The sequence below is a fragment of the Phascolarctos cinereus genome, unplaced genomic scaffold (genome assembly GCF_003287225.1).
Source record: "Phascolarctos cinereus isolate Bilbo 61053 unplaced genomic scaffold, phaCin_HiC Scaffold_5;HRSCAF=322, whole genome shotgun sequence".
In the NCBI taxonomy this organism is placed as follows: Eukaryota; Metazoa; Chordata; class Mammalia; order Diprotodontia; family Phascolarctidae; genus Phascolarctos; species Phascolarctos cinereus.
The window spans coordinates 110,546,202-110,566,250 of record NW_027555958.1 but is presented as its reverse complement, the minus strand read 5'-3'; the positions used below and the strand labels follow the sequence as shown (position 1 = coordinate 110,566,250).

At 39.9% G+C, this 20,049-nt stretch overlaps 1 protein-coding gene across 3 annotated transcripts in view; it reads left to right on the top strand.

Annotated features, from left to right (window-relative positions):
• The first annotated feature begins 1,891 nt into the window (after positions 1-1,891).
• Positions 1,892-20,049, top strand: part of PHACTR2 (phosphatase and actin regulator 2) — a 353,184-nt gene continuing 335,026 nt past the window's right edge. Inside the window, exon 1 of one of the 3 annotated variants that reach the window (XM_078155095.1) lies at positions 1,892-2,543. In XM_078155095.1, coding sequence (XP_078011221.1) covers positions 2,270-2,543 — 274 coding nt within the window. In that variant the 5' untranslated portion in view covers positions 1,892-2,269. The remainder of the gene's footprint in view (positions 2,544-20,049) is intronic. The other 2 variants (XM_078155097.1, XM_078155096.1) reach the window with 2 other exon arrangements.

Below are 20,049 nucleotides of genomic sequence, written 5' to 3'. Positions count from 1 at the left end.
TGGAGAAGATGCTAGTTTTATTGTATGAACAAATTCCGTAGGAAATCAAGAAAGTTACAAGGTTAACAAAAGTCATGGATTTCAATCAGAGTGGTCAACATGCAGTTTAACAAAGTTGAGAATATATAAATGTTCAAAGCAGATCTAAACAATCTGTAGAATGATCAGCTCAGAGTTTGCTTAATGCTGGTATACAAGTCAGTAACTTTTGTTACAAAAAATCCATTTCTAGGATTTACTTTTTAACTGTGAAATAGGATAAAACAAGTGTATCTTGCAGACTAATTATGAGAAACGATCCCCAAAATAGCCCCTGTAAGGTACACTATTAATTAGTGATTGTCCACCAAAATCGTAGACTGATACCTTATTGTCACATGACCCTGAATTCCCAAAAATTGTACCAGTAAATGCTGAGCTGTGGCACACATTTATATATAAGCTCAGTGACATCTGTCATCTGCAGTCAGCTTAGTTAAGCTAGTGGGAGAGGTTAGTGGCCATAGAGGTGATGATTTTTTTTTTTTTTGCCATAGTATGTCTAAAGGCCATCTACCACATTGTAGAGGAGTTGTGATCTTTGTGTAGGGTCAAATCATCTATATAAGAAAGCACAGATTCTTGAATTATTGACATGTAACTATCATCTTTATCAATCTTTAGCTGATAGTTCTAACTTTCCACTAAAATTTCAGACACCAAATTGGTATACCTTTAAAGATGAAAATGACCTTAGAGATAAGTATAACCTCTCATTGAAGAGAATGGAGGCCAACATATCTCCCCCAATCCTTGTTCACCTCCCCTGCTCCCCAAAAAAAAACACTTTAGAAAGACCTTTCAATATTCATCATCATTTTACCCAGATATATTGGTACTACTCTAATACGCTGGAATTTTAACCAGAAGCGTCTGTGGTGTCATGGAAAACAGCACTGGATCAGGACTCAGGAGATGGGTTTGAGACCCTCCATGGGCACTAAGCATGTGGTTGACCTTGGCCAGGTTAGTCCCTCTGGGCCTCATCTTATAAAAGAAGGAAAGTGGATTGGATGCATTCTAAGGTCCCTTCCACTTCTAACATTTTATGATTCTGAGCTGGAATTGTCTGGTTCTGAAGAAGCCTGTCCTATCATAAAACAAGAACTCTTAGCTTCTAAACATTGTCTTCTAGGGGGTAACAAAGTGGCCCATGCTCACTGCAGAAGAAAGTCAACTCCTAACATCCAATAATTTGGAGGAGTGTGTGTGTGTGTGTGTGTATGTGTGTGTGTGTGTGTGTGTGTGAGAGAGAGAGAGGGAGAGAGAGAGAGAGAGAGGGAGGGAGAGGGAGAGAGACAGACAGACAGAAAGACAGAGACAGAGACAGAGACAGATGGGGGGAAGAGAGGGAAGAAAGACAGAGACAGGCAAAGACAGGGGGAGGGAAGGAGGAAGAGAGAGAGAAAGTAGAGGGAGAGATGGGGAAGGGAGAGGAGAGAGAGAGAGAGGAAGGGAGGGGAGAAAGAGAATGAGAGAGGAGAGAGACAGAAACAGAGAAATGAGGAGAGGGAGGGAGAGAAAGAGACAGATAGACATACAGACAGAGAGAGAAGAGACAGAGAGGAGGGGATGAGAGAGAGAATGAAAGGAGAGGGAGGGAGAGACGGGGGGAGGAGGGAGAGAGGAAGAGAGAGAGGAGAGAAGGGAGGAGGTCGGAAGAGAGGAGAGACAAGACACAGAAAGGGGGAGGGGGAGGGGGAGAGAGAAAAAGAATAGAGGGAGAGAGAAAAAAGAGGAGGGGAAGGGAGAGGGAGGGGACAGAGAGAGAGAGAGAGAGAGAGAGAGAGAGAGAGAGAGAGAGAGAGAGAGGAGAGAGAGAGAGAGAGAGAAGAGTTGGCCAAGTCAATTGTGGCAAGCATCTCTGGTGGCACCACTGTCCATACCCCAAATGCTGGTGCTAACAAGGGCCAGCTGTAGGCGGCTCCTTCCTGTGTAAACTTTTTCTCTCTTTTTTTCATCTTCTTCCTCCTTCTCCTCCACCTGCCCTCTTCATTGGCATCTCCCCTCTCCGTGTCCACCTTCCTTGCCCTTTCTCTCCCCTTCCCCTGAGGACCATCTCTGGTACTGGAACCCAAGGAGCCAGGCTCTCCTCGCTTCTCTCCAGCCGCTAGCGCCCGAGAGCGCAGCCCCCTCGCTGTGCCCGCTGCCCCACCCTGCCCTCCGAGCCGTGAGCCCAGACGGCTGCTCGGGTTCTCCAGGAGCCCCAGCCGCCTACGCCCAGGCGGGGATGGCAGAGGAGGGAAAACGAGCGACCCCGGAGCACCCGCACCCTCCTAGCAAGGGCGAGGAGACGGCCAGGGAGGCGGCGGAGCATGAGGAAAGGCGGGCGGTGGCCGCAGCTCCAGAGGCCGGCGAAGCGGCCACGCCGGCGCCTCTTCCTCAGCCTCCCTCGGGTACCCGCTGGCTGCCCGGCGACCCTAGCCCCCGAGGCCGCTCGCAGAGCGACCTCTCCTCGTTCTCCAGCAGGGGCCGCCCGCTTCTGCTCCACCTTACGGGCTCAGGTAAGTCAAGTCCCCGAGGCGAGTGGGGAGGGTGGTGTGGAGGGAGGCTAGGACACTGGGGACCGGGGAATAGGGGCTAGAAGAGAGGTAAAGGGGCAGGTGTGTCTGTCTTCTCTGGCTCTCGTGTGTATGGAATGTAGCGGAGAACGTGCCGTGCCCATGCCTATGCACCTACACATGCCCATGCCCAGGTCAAGCAGCAGCAATAAGGAGACACTTCCTGGGAGGGCTGAGCTTGCCCCGGACCTCGGGGCAGCAGGGGTAACAGCAGCACACTTGGATTCAGGTGGCCAAGCGCCTGGGGCCACTGCCCGCGAAGCCCCTCTACCTCCGTGCTGTCCTCAGCTGGGCTCCTGCAGTTAATCTCGCCCAAGCATGGCGTGTCCCTCCATCCTTAGTCTCCAGACTGCCAGCGGGCCATCCTGGGCAGAGTGGAGAATGGGGGACCAGGAAACACTCTTTGGGCCGGCTCCAGGAGAGCTTGTATTGCTTTGGGTTGTCGCCATCAATTGTTTGACATTGTTGAAGCAAGCACAATTTATCTCAGCTCTAACTGTCCAGCTGATGAAAACAACTTTAAGGCAGTGCGGCCCGGATCACTTGCTTGTAGTTAATCCCTTCATTGCACCCAGAAAGCTTATCAGTTTGGAGTTTCTCTGTCTAGGAAGAGGAAGCCCTAGGGTTTTTCTCTGTCAGGAAGAGGAAGCTTCTCTATGTCTGTTAAGAAGGGCTTTCCTCCTGTTCAAAGTTTTGCAATTCAAAGGCAACAAAAGTGTTTCATTAATCAGTCGTTCGTTTCCAAAGCCAGCCATCATAGTTGGATGAAAGTTGGATAACTTTCCTCTTAGCATTTCGTAGGTGAATTGCTCATTTAGGTTTGTTTTGTTTGTTTCTTTGAGAAGCATGAAGAGAATGTGAAGGACTTTCCCTTCCAATCTCAAGCAGGTGGTCAATATTTGGATTGTTTTGGTCCTGGGCATTGCTTTGAATTTACTTGAGTTGGCGTCTCCTTTGCTGTCAGTTGTATTATCTGTCTACCTGTAAAAGAGTTTAAGGAAGGACTTTGAGTTTTGGAGGTGAATTTTGGACAGCATCTGAAGCTTTTGAAAGAACCATTCTAGATCTTCTGTTTGTGTTCTACCTTGGCATTACCAGAAGCTGAATTGGGAGCTGGGTGCTAAGCAGACCACTTTCCCTATGGCATGCTGCTTAACCTTGGATAAATCACTTAACCTTGTACATTGTTTATCTCAGTATTTAAACTGAGGATGATAATATGAATCTACCTCAACTGGAGGTGAAGTGGGTTAAATAATTAATGATTGTAAATTCCTTTGAACAAAGCATTATCCTAAGTACTATAGTGTTGCTTTAATGCTTCATGGCAGGACAAGTCTTTTTTTTTTCCTAGTTATTTTACTACCTATAATGAAACTATTTGGAATGAAAAAGTTGAAACAAAAAACATCCTGAAAAAACACCCAAACCTAATGAGATTTTGTATTATCAAAAGACATTGGTATTACCTAAGGACATTTTAAAAAGAAGTATTGAAATTCACCTGCAACAAAAGTACTGCTTTTAAAAATAAATTTTATTGTTTTTAATATCATCTTAATTTTGACAATTAAAAAGAGGGCCAAATCAGCAAAAGTAATCAATATATTGAAAAAGTCTGATATTAAATGTAGCAATCAACCCCTATAGTTCCTCACTCTGCTAATAAGAGGAGTGCCTTCTCATATCTTGTTTGGGGCCAAGCTTGATTATTATTAAGTAGTCATATTTACATGATGAAAAAACAGTATTTCTAGAAATAGATTTGGCCAAAAAAAGGAAATAAAAAAAAGGACTCATCCAGCAGTTAAAGTAATTTTGCCTATGTCTAAATAACTGCATGGATAATCAATTTTTGAAGACTATAAAAATGGACACACCCCCACCCCAACTCCTCAGGACCTTATAATCTTAAGAGAAATTGGTGTCATGTAGAATAAGGCCATGTGACTCAATAGAAAGGGTATTGAACCTGGTTTCTAGTCACAATATGACCTTATGTGAATGACTTCATCTCTCTGGGCCTGGACTAACTCTAAGGTCCTTTACATATCTAATATTTTATGATTCTAGATAGGAATTGACTTCCCTACACAAAGAAGAGACAATAAGGACCTATAAAGCTAAGATACACAAAATGTACATTGCAGATCTTTTTTTCAGAAGTTTACTTTTAAAGGCTATTTTAAAATGTTCTTTGAAAAATTTTTTTATATCACCTTCATTTCCCAACATATCCCATTCCCTCCCTCTTCCAGACAGTTTTCCGTTATATTGAAGTATAAAAAAAGAAAGAGAAAAAACATCAGGCCAATAAATTTAATTAATGTATTAGTCAGCTCTAAAGTACATGCAGTGTTCCATCTCCATAGCACCCCCTCCCTTTCTGCATAGAAGGGAAAGAGGCATGTTGTCAATCTTTTCACTGAAATCAAGTTTGGTCATTACAATTACGCAGCATTCAGTTTTGATTTTTGGTGTTGTTTTTTCAATTTACATTGTTACAATCGTACATATTGTTTTCCTGTTTCTGTTTACTTCACTTAGGACCAGTTTATATAAATGTGCCCATGATGCTCAGAATTCTTCATATTAATCATTTCTTAGGGCATGGTAAAGTTTTATCATAGTCACATACCACAGTTTGTTTAGCCATTTGCCCAATCAATAGGCATCTACTTTGTTCAGTGTTCTTTTTTATCACAAAGAGTGCTGTTATAAATAATTTGATGTATATTGGACCTTTCTTTTCACTTTTGACCTCCTTATGGTGTATGACTAACAGTAAGACCTTTAGATCATAGAATATGGGTATTTTAGTAACTTTTTTTCTTTGCATAATACAAAATTGCTTTCCAGAATGGTTGGACCAATTCATAGCTGCACTAACAATGCAAACCCTCCAGGATCAACTATTCCCATCTTCTGTCTTTTTTTTGCCAATTTGCTCAGTATGGGGTGAAATCTCAGAGTTGTTTTGATGATTCATGTGTGCTTTAGAAAAATCTGGCATAAAGCATCTGATGCTTTTGTGGCTATTTATCCTCTTCTCACCGTATGCCCCAGGAAATGCTCATCCCCCCAAGGAAAGAAGGGCAGCTTTCCCCCCAAGCTATCAGATGCTATTTCAAAACTAGGCTGTTGCTCAATTTAGGGGCAGAATCACTGTCCTGTAACTGACAGCCTAGATATGGCCACGAGCTTTCTGCACCATTCCTTGCATGACACACCACATAAAACTGCAGAGAGCTCCCCTCTGTGTATGGCTGATAGTCCCTGAACCTCAGATGCAGGTAGATGAAATCTAGTTGATAGCACATTCTACTGGAGGTAGCATGGTAGAATTCTGACTTTGTGGTCAAGAACACCTGGGATTAAATCCCATCTTTGATATTTACTAACTTTTTGACCCTGGGCAGGTCAAGTGACTTCTGAGCCTTAGTTTCCTCATCTGTATATTGGTACTCATACCACACAAGTGTATTGGGAGGCTTAGAGAAGGCAAAAAATATAAAGTTCTTCATAAATTTTAAAATGCTATATAAATGCTTTTTATTGTTATTGTAGTTGTTATCTTGAAATTGAAGACCTGAACCAACACCAATCTTTCCCATCTCCTTCTTTTATTCTTCCTCTTCTTCCTCTTCTTTCTCCCAAGGGAGTGAATAAATGAAAACCTGGCACATCACCTTCAAGTTGTCTTGAGCATCTAAATGGTGTGGCTAGAGCTCACAGCTTGGAGCTGGAAGTTACTGTCGTTGCTGTGATTCAGTCATTTCAGTTTTGTTGCACTCTTCATGACACCATTTGGGGTTATTGTGGCAAAGACACTGGAGTAGTTTTCCATTTTCTTCGCTAATTTTACCAATGAGGAAACTGAAGCAGACAGGGTTAAGTGCCTTGCCCAAGGTCACACAGCTAGTAAGTGTCTCAGGCCAGACTGAAACTCAGGAAGATGAGTCTTCCTGACCCCAGGGAAGGCCTCAGTTCAAATCCAGCCTTGGACACTTGCTAGCTATATGACCTTAGGCAAGTCACTTAAACTCTGCCTCAGTTTTATCATCTATAAAATGGGGATAATAATAGTATCTATCTCTTAGGGTCATGAGGATCAATTAAGATATTCATAAAGCACTTAGCACAGTGCCTGGTGCATAGTAGACCACATATTCATGTTATTATTATTATTATTATGTCAGCTGCTATTTCGGACACTGCCTTTGCATCTCCTAGTTTTGAATTTCCGTGCTAGATCAGCTTAAATGAATATCATCATTTCATTCCTTGAGGAAAGTCTTGCAAACTTAAAGAGTCTTATTGAGAAACTTTGAATTTGAAGAGCTAATTTTCACATTCAAAATTATTTGTGCATCTGGTTTACAGCAGTAGAATCTGGAATTTTTTATTTCTCAGAATCAAAAAGGTTAAATGATGTGACTCAAGATACCCCCCCCCCCCAGTAAGTGACAAAGCAAGGAATCAGACTCAGGTCTCCTAAGTCTAAGCCTCTATTCTTTTTTCTTTACCATCTTTTCAACTCATGGTCTTTAGGACATCCAGGCTGGTCATGTATTTCTCAGGTTATTGTACAGTGTTTCTATAGGACTCCTAGATAGTGTAATTGTAGAACAGCCCAATAGAATTGGAAGGCTACCAAAGAGGACCAGCAAAGAGTTTTGTAAAACATAACAAATTTAAATAAGAATTCATTCAAATAGTTGTTAGTCATTTTTCAGTTGTGTCAGACTCTTCCTGATCCCATTTGGAGTTTTCTTGGCAAAGATACTGGAGTGGTATGCCATTTCCTTCTCCAGCTCATTTTACAGATAAGGAAGGTGAGGCAAACATGGTTAAGTGACTTGCCCAGGGTCACACAGCTAATAAGTGTCTGAAGCTGACTTTGAACTCAGGAAGATGAGTCTTCCTAACTCCAGGCCTAGCACTCTATCCACTGTGCCACCTACTTGCCCACATTAAGATAGAGGTGCATCTAAATAGATGTACAGACATATGTGAAGAAATATTTCTCATGAACAAAAAGAGCTTCTGTCCCTGAACCCCACCAACCACTACCACCAACATTTATTAAATATCAGAGATAATTTTTATTCTCTCCCCCCTCATCTCACATACATACCTCTTTCTCTCAATTCAGTTGAGACTATTTAGGGTTCAAAAACTTTACTAGATATTAAGAGGGAAAAGAATAAATTATAAACTCTTGAGACTACCCTGTTTGCAGAAGAATAGACATCTTCCAAATGTTTCTGCAAAGTTCTATTTTCATTCCTGAATCATCTACATCTGGGCTTACAGCCTAGCATTCCCTGTAGTATGCATATATAGGACTTCATTATTTCGTAGGTTCCTTTAGCTGTGTTTCTTCATCACTAATTAGCAGCTCAGCTATATCTAAACCTGATTCCCCTACCTCTAAATAGCAGTGATATTTTAAAGTCTTGGATATTATCCTTCTGGTGTGGTTCTTCATCCAGTGCTTCTGGGCCAGTTTATTTTCTTGTCCAGTCTCAAAGCCAACTCTCCCACTTGCATCTTCTACCAAATTCTGTCCCCACCTTAGCCCCCAAATAAGTGGACGGATTGACACCTTTAGGGGAAATGAATGCTTCATACCTTTCTAGCACCTCTTCTGCCCAAATCAGGAGGTTCTTATATTGAAGAAAAATTGGCCCCCAGGGAAGAAGCATCTTTAGCCCAATCTTAACAGTTTCTCAGTAATGCATTACATAAAATTTAAGCTCACAGTAACATTGTAAATATTGTAAGTAATTTCCATCTATGTTTAGAAATAACGCAACGTAGTATGTAGAAAGCTTACCTTAGTGCCAGGAAGACCTAGGATCAAATTCCTCCTCTAATACATGTGGGATGTGTGACCCTGGGCAAGTCACAAATTCTCAGTGATCTAGGCAACCCTCTAAGACTATAAATTGCAGAGAAATGCCAACCTGTATTAGTAGAGGAAGTTTCTTAACCCAAGAATTCTCTATATTAGTAAAAATCACACATCAGGTTCCTGTTTTTATCCTTCCATCCATATGAAGAGGGGTGTTTTATTACAATGGACGTTCTTCAGTGATGAATCTCATGACCATATTGCAGGGTATCATAGTGGAGACTGGATTTGGCATCAGAGGACCTGGGTTCAAATCTCAAATCTGCTACTTATTATGCGATCTTAGGCAAATCACATAGTCTCGATGGGCATCAGTTTTTGAGTCTGTAAGACAGAGTTAGACTAGATGGCTTCTGAGGACCTTTGTAGCTCTAAATGTATGATGGTTTGAGCATGGGTATTCCCTCCAATGTTACAGATCACTATCAATTCACACCTTCTTATTCCATACTACTCTTATCCATGTTGTCCCATAAATCATCCAGAGGGGGCAGCTTTCTCAAGGTCCTTTATTGTTGCATGGATACTAATGGAGCAAAAGTCTATCCACTGGTTTTCCCTCCACTGTGTTATATAACCAGCCCACTTCCTTTTCTAGTCTTATATCTCTCCAAAGCATAACTGTGTTTTTCTTTTTTTTTTTTAATTTTTTTTTTTAGTTTTTAGGCAATTGGGGTTAAGTGACTTGCCCAGGGTCACACAGCTAGTAAGTGTCAAGTGTTTGGTCTGAGGCCGGATTTGAACTCAGGTCCTCCTGACTTCAGGGCCGGTGCTCTATCCACTGCGCCACCTAGCTGCCCCCATAACTGTGTTTTTCTTGCGTGATCCATCACCAGTAATATGTTTCAGCTTACTCACACCCACCCTACGTTTTTTGATTGCCCTTTGTCAATCTTCACGTGCAATGTATACATGTCACCAAAATAAGTATTTAAATGTAGAAGAGCTTTTATTATGTAGCATGAAACTTAATCTTTAGCTAACTCAACTAACTGACTTAGCCAAGGAATATATACATATACACACACACACACACACACACACGCACACACACATACACACATATATGTTGGCCACAGCAAGTCATAGAGATTGTCTTTAAGATGGAGAGTTGTGATTTGTAGTTGATAGGAGTACCCACACCGATACCAATAAATCATAGATCCCTGAAGTAAATATATTTAAGCAGTGAAATCAAAGCAAATGATTAATTGTTGCTTAAGATAAATTCTCTAACTCAAGCTGTTTATCCAATTTTCTGTTGAATTTTTAGTTTTGGATTTGAATTTAGGGATTTTGGCTTGGGAATTCATGTCAATCCTAATATATTTTGCATGCTATTGGTTAGAGTGAATGTTGAATGAGAGAATGTCTAGATTGGCACAAATCAACTACTTCTCTAGCAAAATAACACTAGCATAATTCCAACTGATAGAGGGTAGATAAGATTCTTTGCCTAATACAGGTCTCGTTACGACAAATACCATCAGACCAGAAATCTCGACATTGCAAAGAGATTTCCAAGCTCTAGCTCATGGCCCATTTAGTTCAATCAGTATCTAATACAAGAAAATTCCAGTACAATTAAAGGATTTGGATAGCACATTTTAATTAATTATAGTAGGATTTTACCTGTATATTAAAGATAGCTCATTATAATTTAATCACTTGGGCTCATACTTTGAAACTAACCTTAAATTCACTGCTTAAGAATCATTTGGCTCAGAGCACAATAGTAGTTTCAGTTAAAGTGAAGCTAAAGAACATTTCAAAAGTACTATAATTTTGCATGACTCATTATCTTTGATCATACTAGATGAAGTTAACACCAAAAAAGTATGTTGCACTAGCTGTTACCAGTAAGTGGGACCAACCTGTGACCTATAGGCTGAACCTTTGACATTTACTTATTTAGCAGCTTTTTGCTGCTTACATACAGCCTTGAAAAAAGTATTTGTGGCTTGTCTCTGATAACAATATGGACCCTGTGCCTTATGAGGTGGCTGTGGAGGCTAGAGGGAAGAATGTGTGCATAATGCTTAAAAATAAAATTTTTGGAAGACACTTGAAAATCCATTTTTAATTGTCTCTAGACTTAAAAAAAACAACAACAACGAAACAACCCATGTGACTACATTTACTAACTCTAGATTAGGAGGTCAGTTGTTTGGACAACATGAAATGAAATTTATGGCCATGAATCACCTAATCTGCTTCTGTATTCTTATGTACATTTTAATTCATCTAGGTACTTGCTATTTTACCTGTACAAGTTGTTAGATAATGATTGACTATATATACACATATGTATATGCAATAGAAAAATAATAGATTTTTAAAAAAATAATGGCCTAGAAAAGTGAAAGAAGGTATAAATAGCTATTATATAGAGAATGCTAGAGAATAGACAAAAGAGTAATAAGGACCATAAAGTGGTTACACAAGCCCATTTAAGTAAGGAGACTTGTACAGGCTTAGAGCTATTAAATTCTGTGATTTTTTTTTCTAGTAACACCATAGGCCTGACAGCAAGAGCAAAGAAAGCAGATAGTAGAGGTGATCCAAGATTAAAAATCAACATGGCTGGCGTAGTCAAGTGAGAGGGAATTTATGGTCTTAGCATAGTAAGGGCTGCTTTGGAGTAGCTGACTATGGAATCTGGTTTGGGCTTCAGGTACAAAAATTCATTCATTTATTCATTTAACAAACAGTTATCAAGCATCTGCTATTTCAGGAAGTTGGTGCTATTTGATGGGACAGATAAAAAAGTTTTGATAAGACTTGGTCTCTGAGCATATAGCCCAGTGGAAGACATGGTACATATATGAATGACAGTACAAATTAATGCATATATACTATACAGAGTTCAAGAAGGAAAAGATCATTACTGACCAGGTCTTCAGGGAATCTTTCATGTTGGAGTTGGCATTAGAGCTGATACTGAGTAAAATTTCAGCTGCTAAAGGTGATGGTATAAGTCCAGGCACAGGAATCAATGTGAAGAAAAGCATGGAATTAAAAAAGGATGGGTTTGAGGAAACATAAGTAGGTCAATTACATAGAAAAGGGTAATTTGGTATGAGATAAGTCTTGAAAGGTTGGGAGGAGGGCATTCATGGACATACATAGAGATGTTGTCATACCCAGCTCATGAGAGAAAGGGTATAGGCAATGGAATGCTTCCTCAGCGTATGCCCATGCAACCAGTCCATGCTTCGTGCATGCCTCTGTTGGCACTGGATTGTAAAGGATTGTAAAATGATGTACTAAGAAATTCTAACTTTGTCATTCAGTACATAGCAAACCATCAAACGGTTCTGAGCAGAGGAATGACATCATACACTAATGCCCATGGCTGACTAATCTACTTAGTGGTATGAGGGATAGATTGGATGAGAACAGAGACTAAGTAAAGAGCTCTTAGTGAAGGGGGAGAGGACATGTGGTAGAAGTCTGATAAGTTGCTTAGTCAGAAGGAGTTTCAAAAATTTGCAAGTCAAAGTATTGTGGAAGAAGATGCCTGGTGTCAATCAGTGTCTGAAACAGGGTAGAGATGAAGTCAGAGAACTTCAATAGGTGTACCTAGATGGTGCAGTGGATAGAGCTCCAGCCTTAGAGTCAGGAGGACCTGAGTTCAAATCTGGCCTCAGACATTTGACACTTACTAGATGTGTGACTCTGGGTAAGTCACTTAACCCCATTGCCTAGCCAAAAAGCAAGAGAAAAAAACAACTTGAATATAGAGCCTCATGAAGAATTTTGAAATAGTTTACTGACTACCAGAGTCTTTGATTTTATAGTGAAGTCATATTGGACTAAGGGAAAGTGGCTCTGATATTTCTAATTAAATCTCTTCATTTTCACTAATTTCCTCCACTTAATCTAGTCTTTTCCCCTTCCAACCTGTTCTTCATAAGACTGGCAGATAAATCATCTATATGCATGTCACCCCTCTGCTCAGAACCCTGTGCAGTCTCCTTAGTGCCCAAAGAATTGCCTCAGGTTGTCATTATACAGTGTCAGAGGGGACCCGGCTCAGGTTACCTTCTAGCATTTATTGAATTTCTCTGGGCTTTGTCACCTATAAATGAAGGGTTTAGACTAGAGAGTCTCTGAGGTTCCTTCAAGCTCTAAATCTATGATCCTATGACCCCCAGCAGAGATCCCAGTGAAATATCCCTACTAGATAGCGTCTCCCTTATAAATAATTAAAGCTCAAGTTACCAAAGAATTTTAAGTAGTGATAATTCTGCACTGCTTTCTGTGGCCTCTCTCACCAATAATCCATTTTGTTCCCTCAAGGTTTTTCAGTCTAGACTATTATTTCCTGCCAAGAGTACCGGTCTTTATTGATGTGCACTTACCCCTGTGATGTGCCAGGTCTTTCTTGTGCAGGCCGTCCCCACATGGCCTGATGGGCTGCTCTGAAAGTACTGCTCTTCTGTGATGTGGGTCATCTCAGTAGTAGTAGTGCATGATATTTGCTCTCAGCTGCAGATCTATATGGCACACAACTTCAGGTCCAGTGACTTGCACAGTGCTGAGGGGTCAGTAGCTCTCCACAGAAGATCTGAATGTTATCATCAGAAATGAGTTAGGGGATTGCCTCTTGATCCAACCAAGACCTTAGCTCATGGGCCTATTGTGACTTGGACCAAAGGTTATGTTAATCTGGTTGTCTGACAGCTTTAGTTTTCACTTACATATCTTCTGTACCTGGTGAGGGGCGTATTCAATAGTGTCAGATGCTTCAGAGAGGTCAAAAAGAATAAGGACTAAGAAGAGGTCATCTTACTTGGAAATTAATTAGCCATATTTTGCCCATGGAAAAATGACTTAGGGGCAACATAATACCTTAAGCACTTGAAGATCTGTTTTGTGGAAAGGGGATCGGATTTGTTTTGCTTGCCTCCAGACAGCAGAACTAGAATCAATTTAGGGAAGATGAAAAGCTATAGAATAATTAGAGCTAGTCAGAAGTAGAATGGATTGCCTCAGGAGGTAATCACCTCACTTGAGGAGACCAGGCTACCTCTGAATGACTACTTGTTACGCATATGGTGGAGGGAAATTTTTTTAATTAGTTGGTTTAATCTTTTCAATGAACAAACCTGTATTTTCTCTCCCTCTCATGCCCCCCCATTTAAAAAAAGGAAAAACAAAACCCTTTTAAAGAAATATGTATAGGCATTGACCATGTTTAAAAATGTTTCATTCTATATCTTGACTCCAGGATCTTTCTGTCAGGAAGTGAGTAACATTGTTCATCGTTTCTCCCTTGAATCCCTTGAAAGGGATTATTTTGCAGATACCAGTTGGTGACAAGTTGGTGACCAAAGTCCCTTACAATGGAAGTTATACAATTCTATTGCAAGGAACAATTGAAACTAAGTAATGCACACTGTTGGTTCAACACCTAGTATCTAGGCAATAAATCAGATACCTTGCTTTTTCCACTATTCTACGGCTGCTGGTCAGTTGTGAAGCAGCAGGGCTTGGACTAGGACAGAGGCTATGGAAAGAGGAGCATTTGGGGTGTAGTATCTCAATCAACCTATCAATAAACATTTATTAAGCACTGTGCTAATTGTTGGGAATACAAAAAGAAGCAAAAGACTGCTCTGCAGGAGTTTATAATCTAAGGGGAGAGACAGCATATACAGATATAAATCAGGGTATACAGGATAACTAAGAAATAAACAGAGGGAAGTCACCAGAATTTTTTTTTCTTAGCATTTAAAGCCATTTATCCAAGAAAAACAGCAAACATAAGTCAGGGAAGTTATACAGAGTAGAATAAACCAAGGAAAACACAGTGGTAAAGGAGATCTTTGGCTCAGAGTGAAATAAAACCTTCAGTTCAAACGAAGAGAGATAAAACTATCTTACCTTAAGCAGATTCACTAGAATTGTAAGCCTGGAAGTCTGCATGTGTCTACATCTCTGGGGACTTCCAGTAGTCATTATGAAGTTTAAGCTTGCCTCTTGAGACAGCCTCTCTCAAAACCTTACCTTGAAATATATCTGCAGCAAAACCAAAGTCCAGAAATCACTAGAAAGAAGAGGAGTTGGAGAAGGCTTCCTATAGAATATGGGATTTTAGTTGGGCCTTAAAAGGAAGCCAGGAAGGCAGTAGTTGGAATAGAGAGAGCATTCCAGGCATGGGGAACTGCCAGAGAGAGTTCTCATAGCCAAGAGATGAAGTGTCTTGCTCACAGAACAAGAAGAGTATGTGCTGGGAAGTAAGGTCTGAGAAAACTGGAAAGGTAGGAGGGGGCTAGGTTATGAAGGGCTTTGTATGTCCAACTGAACAATTTGCATTTGCTCCTGGAGGATATAAGGAGCCACTGGAGTTTATTGAGTTCGGGGGCAACATGATCTGACCTACATTTTAGGAAAATCACTTTAGTAGCTGAATGGAGGATGAATTGGAGTTGAGAGAAAAATGAGACAGGTGGACTTACCAGCAAGCTATTGCAAATAAAATTATGTACCTGAAGTTCTTTGTAAAGGTTTATGAAATATATAGCTCTATGAAGTTTATAGAACTATATAAATATTAGCTATCGTTGGTATTAATATGGAGGAAAAACTGAAATGTGTGAGGATAAAAGAGGTTAAAGATGATTCGAGACTAAAGCTGGGGGGCAGCAAGGTGGTGCAGTGGATAGAGCACTGGTCCTGGATTCAGGAGGACCTGAGTTCAAATTCGGCCTCAGACACATAACACTTACTAGCTATATGACCCTGGGCAAGTCACTTAACCCCATTGCCAACCCCCCCCAAACAAACAGACTGAAGTTGGATTATGTACAAAGGAAGCTAACCAAGATGGTGAACCACCTTGAGTTTATGCCATATGGGATTGATTGAAGGAACTGGGAGCATTTAGGAAAAGAGAAAAAGAAGGTTTTGGGGAAACATGACAGCTGCATTTGAGTATTTAAAGGGTTGTTATGTGGCAGTTAGTCTATTAGAACAGATTGAACTGTTTGATCTGAGAAGGCAAAATTAGGAGTAATGTGAGGAATTGCAAATAGTCTTTTTTTTTTTTTGCTTTTTTTGGTCAGGGTTAAATGACTTGGCCAGGGTCACATAGTTTGTAAGTCAAATAGTCTTGATATCAGGAAAAACTTTTGTAATTATCAGGGCTTTGCAAAAAAAACAGTCTGCCTCAGAACATAGCTCCTCATTTGAAGCTTTTGAGCAGTGGCTAGTGACCTTTTGTTGGGTATATGGCAAAAAGGATTCTTGGTTAATTATAAATTGGACTAGATGGATTCAAAGGTCCCTTCAATCCCTTTGATTCTGTGGCTGTAAGTTTAACAGTTTTAGGAGCTAGGAGGTTAGTAGAGCCTCTAATGATAATAGCAACACTGGAAGCTAGACAGGTTTAAGTGTAAACATGATAAACTATTTTTAGAACACTTAATTTTAGGTGACAAAGTAATAGCCCAAAGTGAATATTCTGCAGATAACAGAAAAATTCAACACTAGGGAGAGGTTAAGGTTCTATAAATGTAGAATTGTGACTTATTTTCTAGGTAACTCATGACCTAGAACTGGAAACTTAAATGTTTTTTTTATTCATTCAAACTTAAATACAAAATGAGAAAAAAGAGAGAGAGAACATTTCCTTACACCCAGCAGAATATAAAGAGAGGATTTAACATAAAACCAAAAATTTCCATTTCAGACTGTTTACTTTTTTCTTAAAAAACTATGCAATAAATACTATTTCTTGTTTTCAAAGTTACCCAGCTTTTCTGTGCTTCCTTGTGCTTTCTTTTGTTCTCTCTTGAGTACTTTTGCCTGGAAACTCTTGAATTTGCATGGACGGGTTCAATCTTGGGCACACCTCATAAATTATTCTCTTTGGTTCATGTCCCAAGTCAGGGTCTTCCCTGGTACCGTTAGAATATTGCTCATATCTGGGTCTCAACAGAAAGATAAAAATATCTTCATCATCCATACAAGCATGCAGGTTAACAGTATATCAAATACAAAACAGACTTTATCTCAGCTGATAGAAGATGAAAAACACGGAAGGCTTGTATCCAAGCCCATAACAGTTAAGACATCTTTCTGTCCCTTTTATTTGATCCTCTGCCTTCTACCAAATCCTCTAAATTTGTTATACTGTCCCACTTTGGAGCAGAGGGTGAGGCTGATGACTTGTTACAGCTCTACTCACTTAAATCCAATTCACTTGCAAGTCAAGACACCACCCTCCCAATGTCATTGGTCGTCTTGGAGAACAAAGGATGAACTGCAACATCCTAGGATTGAGACTCCCCCAAGAAGAGAAAGCACTCAGGGACAAGGGAAAAATGAATTCCTTTTCCCTTGCACCCAAGCTTACAAATAGGGAAATTCTCCTCTTTTCCGTGATCCCCACTAGTCCAGGGACTTATACAATCTTCCGCACTTTTAGCACTATCCTGGTTGGGACCCCCTAAAAGGGAAAGAACTTGAGGTTGTTAGAGTTGATCTTCTTTCCCTCAACCAAAGTCACAATACCAGTGAAGGCAAGGTCTAGATTGGTTTTTCTATTTTAGGACTGGTTCTCTTGATGCTCCTTGGTTCTGGCTCCTGCTTAGTCCTAGAACTTGTCTTTTAGGGCCAGGTACTTGAGTTTGTTCAGAAATTCCTCCTTTTAAAAAAATTTATTTTTTTCAACAAGGAGAACTAGAAGATGGTAATATGGGAAGAAATATTCTAAGTGTGCTGAGATCAGCAGAGGAGTCCAAAAGAGTGGAAACTAACAGATTCTGTAGAATTTACTGGGAGATTTAGCCTAAAGGAAGTCACTGGTAACCATAGCCATAGAAGTTTCTGTGGGGGTGCCGAGGATATTTCAGATTGCCAGAATTCAGTTAGGGAGTTGGTGAAAAGAAAATTAAATAGGAAGAGTAAATTTCATATTTGTATAAAATCCCTCCTCTTAGGCAGACATTTTATTTGCTGAAAGGAGCAGAAAAAGACTTTAGTTAGAAATAGGAGACACACTGATGGGAGCTCAGGAGCTACTAAAATAGGGAGTTATTGTTGTTTGTCCTTTGTGCTCAGAGGACCAAAAAGACACCTCAATGTCAGGGTCAATGCACAATGTGTCTAGCTGTGACTGATCAGACCAATATGAGTCTGGAAGGCTCTACCACAGGTTGGGCACAAATAGTCTCAACGACCATTTGGGAGAGAAATAAAGAGTATTGGTATATTCCCTACACAAGGCTACCCCTGAGTGTTCTACAACTCTGAGTGTATTTTGTAGCAACTTGGCCATTCATGACTGTCTCCCTTACATATCCTCCTAGGAAAATCCCCAAGACATGTCAACATGAGTGCAGATTGGAGTGAATGAGCCAACACCCAGGGAAAGAGGAGGGTGTGGGTGCTATGTCAGGTATCATGCCCTCTATACATGCTACATTTAGGTAGCTAAATGGAAAAAAAAGACATGGGATAATAGTTTGCCTCAGTAAAAATACTTAGTAGCATTATTGTTTTTCTGTATGAAGTAAATATTTTTTAACATTGTAATTTGAAGGAATACTATAGTAGTGATTCACTTAGTGTTCTTTATTTTATATGAGATGTCTATATCAAGAGAGTTTATGTCTTGTCCCACTCAACACAGCAAAGAATTCAGTTGCCTTACATATCAGGCAGGGGTTTTGTGAAGGCCTGTGGAAAGTACCAGGAAAATAGCAGTAAAAGATTTCAAATACATGCAGTTGGTGAGCCAGTAATCTAAGAGGTAAGAGGAGGCCATATGAGAAGGGCTTGTGCTAAATCAGGGTGAAGATAAGAAATAACAGGCCAACAAGGCTGTAAGTAGACTGTGGTATCAAAAGGTGGAGGATTCTAGACAAGCAGCCATAGGTAAACTAGTATCTTTTTGAACTGAGGGCTGGGTGCTAGGCATATTTCATCATTCCAGTGAACTCAGCTGCTACTCACAAGTGGCAGAAAGATTAAAAGATGGGACTCTATCAAGTTGATTAAGAAAGTTTGAAAGAAAAAAAATCCAAGTAGTTCAAACATGGCAGAGCCTGTGAAATACTGCCAGCAAGAACTAGTGACACCTGGCCAAGAAAACTTGAATGTTGGGACTTAAGCCATCACTTCTATAAACAACTAGTAATAGGAAGATTATTTTGCAGTATCGCTTTAAGAGAGTTATTTCCCAAGTGTGTGTGTGTCTGTGTATGTGTGAGTGTGTTTATAGGTATGTATGTGTATATAAGTATGTATATAGGGGTGTGTGAGTGTGTGTATACACACACACACACATACATACAGAGAAATATATGACATATGTCATTGTAAATGGACTCATCATTGGAGTCAGAAAACTTGGGTTTAAGTCCTGACTTTGACATTTACTATTGGTATAACTTTGGGTCTCACTTTGGACTTCTGCAAAATATCACATGAAATTAAATGACCTCCAATGTCTCTTCTAGTTCTATGATTTTAAATTCTTTAACTATTAGTAAATGAGTAGACTATATCTGCAAGCCTTATGATCTGTTTAGGCATCTTTCCTAATTGTCCAAGAGCTTTGTGCATAGTAGGCACTTCATAAATGTTTATTGACTGATGAATTAGGAATTTGTACCCTATCAAGGGCAGCTAGGTGGTACAGTGGATAGAATGCTGGGCCTGCCATCAGAAAAACCTGAGTTCAAATTCTACCTTAGACACTTAGTAGTTATGTGACCCTGGGCAAGTCACTTAACCCTGTTTGCCTCAGTTTTCTCATCTATAAAATGAGCTGGAGAAGGAAATGGCAAACTATTTCAGTGTCTTTGCCAAGAAAACTGCAAATGGGGTCACAAAGAGTGGGGCATGACTGAAATGACTGAACAAGAAGTCTATCAAAAATGTAAAAAACTCTACCCCCCTCAACAATTAGTCTTAGAACTAAAAGAATAAGTAAAATGATAGTTCATTGGTTTGATAGGCTTAATAAACAGTTTTGAGTGCAAGAGTATATATTTACAGATAGAGAATACACCAATAAACCATTTATGTGTATATTTGCCTCTCAAATAGCCTGCAGTGAAACTATTCACATTTCTGAGATTCTTATCTTCTCTTCCTTAGTGTGGGAGGTTTCCTGCTATGCTTCTGTCTGTACTATACATCTTTAGTTAAAACCAGGGTAAAAGTAGAGAACAATGCTTTCAATAAGGTGAAAATATAAAATGTTTGTTTAAAATGAATTGAAATTCATGTGATTTATAGGAAAAGCGACGCTAAGAAAACTATGTTGCCTTTAGCAGTTTTTTTTTTCAATATAGTTGGGCGGGAACAGATTTTAGAATTTTAGAATTTTGAGTAAAAAGTTTTGTAAATTTGACATCTGCACCGTTTCTAAATTTTCCATTATCTTTCCCCTTGCCTTTTTGTAGCAACATAGAGTGAAGAATAACACATGCTTCCATTATCTGTTTGACTATCGTATTTGCCATCATTTTCAATTTTTTAATTTTTAGCCTAATATTTTCCCAAATTTTCTAGAAA